This window comes from Leptonychotes weddellii, unplaced genomic scaffold (assembly GCF_054177405.1).
Source record: "Leptonychotes weddellii isolate Sample4059 unplaced genomic scaffold, ASM5417740v2 HiC_scaffold_11939, whole genome shotgun sequence".
NCBI classification, from domain to species: domain Eukaryota; kingdom Metazoa; phylum Chordata; class Mammalia; order Carnivora; family Phocidae; genus Leptonychotes; species Leptonychotes weddellii.
Window position 1 is genome coordinate 1 of NW_027697649.1, and position 6,524 is coordinate 6,524.

The following is a 6,524-nucleotide window of genomic DNA, read 5'->3' on the forward strand; positions in this document are numbered from 1 at the left end:
ATGACCCCAGGTGCCCCCTATGACTCCAGGTGCCCCCTATTACCCTAGGTGGATGCTCACAAAAGCACGCAGAGCGCCTTCCTGGGCTTGGTCCCCGCGAGCAGGGTCTGGTCTGATGCTACCACGCTCTAGGTGGGGTGGAAGGGCCAAGCTCGGGGAGAACTGAGGTTATTTGAAATCCCTTTCTCCCGCCATCAAGCCGGGATTATGTTTCAGCATGCATTCTTCCATGATGAGAGACGCACGTACCACAGCCTGAACTCTAAAGCCGTAAGTTCCAAGAGAGGCGAAGGGAAGGGCCCGGACATGGTATGGGCTTGGCAACTGGTTTCTTATCACAACACTTCTTTTTCATGCATTAATTTACACCGAGATGTTGGGTCTCCATCCGCTCTTGTTCTTCCCAATTAAAATTGTATTTTTCTCAAGAAATTAATTCTTCACAAAATTACATAAAAACAACTGCCACGAATCCCTCTGGAATTTGTTATAAGGAGCCTTTGTCTGTATAAAAAGTGAATTGTGATTTGTTCCTGGCTGGGCTTGTCAGGCCCCAAAGGGCTTGCTTTACCATATTCGTGAGGCCACAGAGCGTTACCTGCACGCACCGCAGCCTGGGACGGAGCTGCGGTCCCCAAGCCAGGGGCACCCGGACCGAAGGTGGCCGGGTGGCTCCTCACCCCAGCCATACCTGCCTGTGTGTCCCAAGAAGAGTCTCAAGATCGCCCAGGATGGGAGGAAAGGAGAATCTCTGACTTCCATATCCGGCCTCCCTTCCCCTTTTCAAATTCCTCGGGCCCCCGTTCTTGACTCCTGTCCCCTGAGGAGGCTATACTTGGAAAGTCTAAAGAGTACAGTAACCCTGAGCCCTCGAGGACAAGCAAAGTTTAAGGGATTTCGCATCTGAATGTTGTTAACAGCAGAGATATAAATGGTAGAAATGAATCTCTAATGGTGGAATTCAAGTCCCGGGAAAGCCACTGGGAGAGGCATTCACGGGTGCAAGAAGAGTGCTTGATGAGGACCATTCAAGTGATAGCAAAGATGCATGCCGATTCCCGGCCAACACAGTCCAACCAAAGACATCCAGTGTGGGAATGGGTGACCCAGCTCCAGGTACCTTGTAGGCAGCGTAGCCGATGCTGAGCATGACCTGTCCTATTCTCTTTCTGCGCCAACGATTCTTCTGCATCAGACCCAGCAGCACCGTGCAGCAGGGTTCACCGACGCCCCCCCTCCTGGCTGTTATCCCTCTCCTCCAGATGGATTTTGAACTGGGGATTGGTCCAGTAAGTGGCTGGAGGTCGCCGGGAGGTCGCTGGGAGACCGTGGTTTCCCCGAGGGGGGTGACGAGGTGGGAAGAATACAGGGGAAGAGCCTTGGTCACCCCAGAGAACGCGCAGCTGGTGGTAAGCGGGCCTCGGCAAGTCTCCCTTGCAGGGTGGTGGGCATCCCCTCCTCCCCCCCACCCCTTCCACGCACCCACAGACTCATCCCGCAGCATCCCGCGCCATCTGGAAACTTTGCACGGGTCCATCTGATCAACCAGGGGCCCAGACACACTCGACTGGGAATACTCGAGGTCTGATGGCCCCAGGGCTGCCCTGGGACGCTCACAAGTGACCCCCAAGTCTTCCAGGGGAAACGGTTCACGTCCCCAGTTCTCAGCTCCTGGCCCGTAAGACGAGCCCACCTCAGGGAGGGCGATCTCAGGCCGTGAGGGAGTCACGGCCATAGACACAGCCGGTCGGGCGAGCGTCTGTCCCCTGCCCTGGGGGCTGACCCTGTGCCCCTCAGCCAGATGGCTGCAGTGCTGAGACACCGGCCGCCAGGAGGACGTCGCGGGCTGTGCGTGAGGGAGAACAATGGGCAACCAAAAAGCATACACCTGCGGGCATTCTGAAAGACTGCTTCCCTCCAAAGAGGACTTTGAAAACTCTCTTGAAACAGCAACTCCACAAGCCAAAGCACAGAGAGCTCAAAGGGTCGTCAGAGGGCACAACGGGGCTCTAGGACACTCGGGCGGCCGAGCGTCACTGAAGACGCCGGGCCCAGCGGGCATCCACACGCTAGGGCCTCAGCAGGGCCCGGGGGGAGGACAGGCCGGGGTGTCCTCACATCCCCTAAATGAGGTAAAGCGCGGTGAGATAACAAGGCGTGCACAGTGACCAAGAACCACAGGCTGTTAACGAGAATGTTGCTTATTCAATCCCACCTCCCCAGAATCTCCACATCCACATTGTTTATTTGGGGCACGAGTGCGAGGCTTTTAAGGCCAAATCTCTACAGCTTCCCGGGAGACAGGCAGCTCTGCAACCGCACCCCTGCATACGGACACCGTTCCCAAAGGGCAGGCACAACCGCACAGTCAGGCCGCTCCCGACAGCTAGTTGGCCACGCCGATGGGGTCACCACGGAGATTCTGTGCAGATACCTCCGGCGCCCCGACCGCTCCGCGCTCTCAAAGGGATCCATGCCAATTTCCTACCCGCCTTCCAAGCACTCGCTAATGGCGAGCATATTTTAATGTCTCCCAAATGCAACATTACGGCAATCTCTTCATTTTTTGTTTACTCCTTAACAGAGCTGGAGAAGAGAATGAGCCATAAAAATAAAGCCCCCCATTTACAGGACAGCCCTGGTTCACGCGGCACCTCGCACGGGGGCATCAACGCTACGTCCTGAGGGTCAAGCAGCAGAGCTTGGTGGAGGCGTGGGGCTCGGGCTGGACGGGACGAAGGAAGACACGGTGGTCGAGACCCAGCCTGCATGCACGTGGGATTTTATGATGATGCTGAGCGCAGCCCTGCAATGAGCTGCGTCTGGGCAGGCGGCTGGGGAGCTGGGGGTGGAGGGAGCGGGCTCTGCTCTCCTTCATTTCTCCTTAGGGAAGTGGGGTCGGTTTTTCAGGGTCTTCCTCCTGCTGCTGATTCGACCTAAGAGGACCTAAGAGGAGGCTGTGCCAATGCATCAGTGAACTGGGGAGGGTTCCCCACCCAGGGAGACGAGGGCCCCGGGTCAGTGCAGAGACTGGGGTTGCACAGACCATCCTCACCAGGGTGTGGCTCCCGTGGCAGTGGGGAGTGGCCATCCCGGAGCCCCGGCTCAGGCCCCCCACCCCCACCCCCACGGCTCGGGCGCACAGGCTTAGCACAGTGCCGGCTACCGAAGCAGCAGAGCGTCTGGGGCTGGGGGGGACACGTGTCTGCCAGGGGCTGGGAGAAGCCCAAGAAAGGAGCATGGTGAGTACAAGGAAGCGCGTCCTTGAGGGGCAAGGCAGATGGGGGAAGCGTGAACGCACTGGACACACAGAAGCTACAGAACGATGTTCCCTGAGCCACTGTCCACCCTGCCGCCCTGGCCTCCAAGCCCAGGGAGAAGTGCGGCCCCCGAGGGACGCCAGGAGACAGCGAACAGGCCGAGGCATTGCCCAGCTCAGGGAGGACAGGCCAGAGGGACTTGGGGCCCCGCAGCCCTCCCTCTGCCTCACCTGGGAAGTTGGAGCGGCCCCCGGCGGTGGAGCCCTGAGTCCAGCGGCTGTTGAACAGGACCAGGTCCCATTTGTGCAGCTCCTCGCTGCTCAGGGAGTCCAGGAACAAGTTGCAGATCTCCAGCCGAGAGAACTGCCCCAAGAAATCCAAAAATGACATCCTGGGGGCAGAAGACCAGGGTTCTGGGTCCACAGGGCAGGCTCCAGGAGAAAGGAGGGTGTGCCTACCGGGCCCAGCACGGAGCAAGGGGCCAGCTCTGACCCTGTCCACGTCCGCGGGGTCGCTGTCCCAGTCCCTGGCTACTGTTGGCATCTCCATTTTATAAGAGAGCCCCCCTGCACGGCGGAGGGACGGAACAGTAAACAGGCACTGCCTCCGGGGTCGGGCACCTTGGAGCCTGCAGAGGTGTCCTCCAATTGAACTCTGCCCAGCAGAGATGGCCCTAGTCCATGTCACGCTCAAGGGGCGTCCCTGTCATCAGTCCTAGCCCCCCTGCAAAGGAAGTCACCCTGTCTCGGGGCTAAGCCCAGCTTGGCGAGATAGGAGTGGTGCTCTGCCTCAGTGGATGGAGGCGGGGATGTGAACACATGGAGGCCCCGAGGTTGGACCACACGAGGGTAACGGGGGAGAAGAAGGACGCCCCCAGAGGGAGCCACATCGAGTTCCTGAACCCCTGGAGACACGCTGCCCCTGGCCACCTCAAAGGATGGCTCCCACCGACAGGGCTCACCAGAACTCGCCATCCTCCGCTTTCTTGTCCAGCTCCGCCTTCTGCCTGGAATCTATGTCATTCCACTCTGGGGCACTGGGGGAAATCGCAAAATTAGAATCTTTGAAAAGCGAAGCAAAGGTAGTCATTCGTGAAAGGCTTGCTGCAACACACGCTCTTTCCCACAGCTAGACGTCCCCCTGAGGAACGAGATGGACACGAGCCAGACCCCAGTGGGCGGGGGGGGACAGATGGGGGGACACACGCCCGGGAGGGACGTGGACCGATGACATGAACCCCAGTTGTGCCGCTGGGACGTGGCCCTAATTTCACTCCCAGGGAGGCTTCCATTTCTAGTTGAGACTCCCAGGCCCCAAGGACAGGATGGTGGATCCAAGAGAGGAGGCATGACAGTGCCTGCCGGGCGTGCACCCCCACGTCCACGGGCAGGTCGTCGTTCTGGATCATTGGTCAGGTGAGGATCTTGGGGGAGTCGGACCCTCTCTGGGCACACACACACCGTCCACTTCCCAAGCCACCAGCAAAGGCCATCAGGCCCAGTGGGGCAGCAATTTCCCTGAAGTCGTGTCACCCGAGAGGCCTCGTGCTGTGGCCTTTCCGTGGCCATGCCCAAATACTTCATTCAAATGTCATCTCCGGCCGCCTGACCTTTACCAAGCTAGGTCTCCTGAAATACGTGTGCAGCATCTAGGAACCGAGCAGGATCAAGAAGTCCCTTCTCCGGATGCCTTCAGCAACCCGCAAGCCCTCCCCTCCCCGTGTGAAACCCCGGCCGTGTGGGACGAAGGGGTCACACAGAAGGGCACCCAGGACCCCTTCAACTCATGGAAACATTCATCCAACAAACCCAAATCTCAGAACGTGCTTGTTATAAACAAAGCGTAGGGACAAGCTGGAGAATTCTGGATCTGACCTAAATCTCCCAATTGGTTTTTGAACCTAAAAAAAATCTAAATCGTTTAATTTAACTGGACGTTGGGCTGACTTTGGGGTGTGGCTCAGAGACGCAGGGTCCTCCTGCCTGACCAGCTGCTACAGAAATGGCCCCGGTCCTCTCCCGCCCCCACCACTGCCCCCCTCACACCTGCCCCAGCCTCCCAGAGACGTGGGGGGTGGGAGGAGCTCGTCAGGGAAGGAGATGGGGTCACAGAAGCCCTCTGGGCAGCTTGCTAGCCAGCTGTCAGCTGAAACGGCCAAAACTTAGAGTGTCAATTTTGTTCGGCCGGGACCCCCTTTCTGGGCAGTTGCCAGAACACAGGTTTTAGGTTTTGCTCCAACTTGGACAACGGAATCAGCCTCTGTGGCCCTAGGGAACCACGTCTCTCCGTGGCGCACACCTGAAGGGAAGTGCGCGGTGGTGGGCAGTGGTGGGCAACATGGCCGCACGTGATGAAGCCCCCTCCCAGGGCCCTTGCGCCATCGAGGAGCATGGGCAGTGCGGGGCGGCTCCCGCGAGGTTAGGGACCTATTGAGACGGTTATATTCCCATTTCCCAGGCGGGAGGCCTGCGGGACGAGATCCTGTCTGGCCCTTCATGACCTTGTCGGGAGAGCAAGCGTCGGGTCCTGAGCCAGGGCGCCACGCCCGTCCACCCACCGCTGTCTACCGCCAGCCGGCCCCTGGAGTCGGATCCTAAGCTGGGCGCTGGGGGGCTTGGTGTTTGTCAGAGACCAGGGTCTGTGCGGTGGGAGGCGTCCGATCACCCCGGTGTGGCAGGTGGGAAACAGGCAAACCTTCCAGAGACGGAGCGGCCAAACCTGCCAACGCCAAGGATACGCCTGGAGGCCAAGAATCCAGAGCGCGAGCTCTGCCTTTCTCAGCGGGACCCACGCGGTTCCGCTTCCTGGACAGCCGACTTCCTCGGAAAGCGCGGCCACGCTCACGTGCCACGGGTCTCCGCAGGACCGTGTTTTGCGTGACGCCTTTCCGCAGGGGGACGCGGGGACAGGGAGAAAGAACCTACTCGTCACTCCAGGCCCCCGTCCACTCCACTTCGCCCCACGGGTTCCGGAGTCTGATCAGCTTCTCAGAACGGCCCCGGAAATCCACCTGCAAGGTCCACACGCGGAAGCCCCTGAGCCGCTGGGCTCCGCTGCCCCGAGCTTGTGACTGCCCCGCGTCCGCCCCGCGTCCACCTCGCGCCTGCCTCCCGCCCGCGTCTGCCCCCACCCGCGTCTGCCCCGCATCCGCCCCACGCCCGCGTCTGCCCCCCCGCCTGCCCCCCGCCCGCATCTGCCCCGCGCCCGCCCCGCGTCCGCCCCACGTCCACCCCGTGCCCGCCCCCGGCCACGTCTGCCCTGCAT

The 6,524-nt window shown here is 60.1% G+C and overlaps 1 protein-coding gene across 1 annotated transcript; it reads right to left on the reverse strand.

Annotated features, from left to right (window-relative positions):
• Window positions 1–3,490: 3,490 nt before the first annotated feature.
• On the reverse strand, window positions 3,491–6,270 carry LOC102747708 (calpain-8; the record flags this gene model as incomplete). Its single annotated transcript, XM_081809659.1, has 3 exons — window positions 3,491–3,651; window positions 4,222–4,296; window positions 6,185–6,270. Coding segments are annotated over 3 exons (322 nt in total), but the record flags the coding sequence as incomplete, so codon positions are not given.
• Window positions 6,271–6,524: the final 254 nt, after the last annotated feature.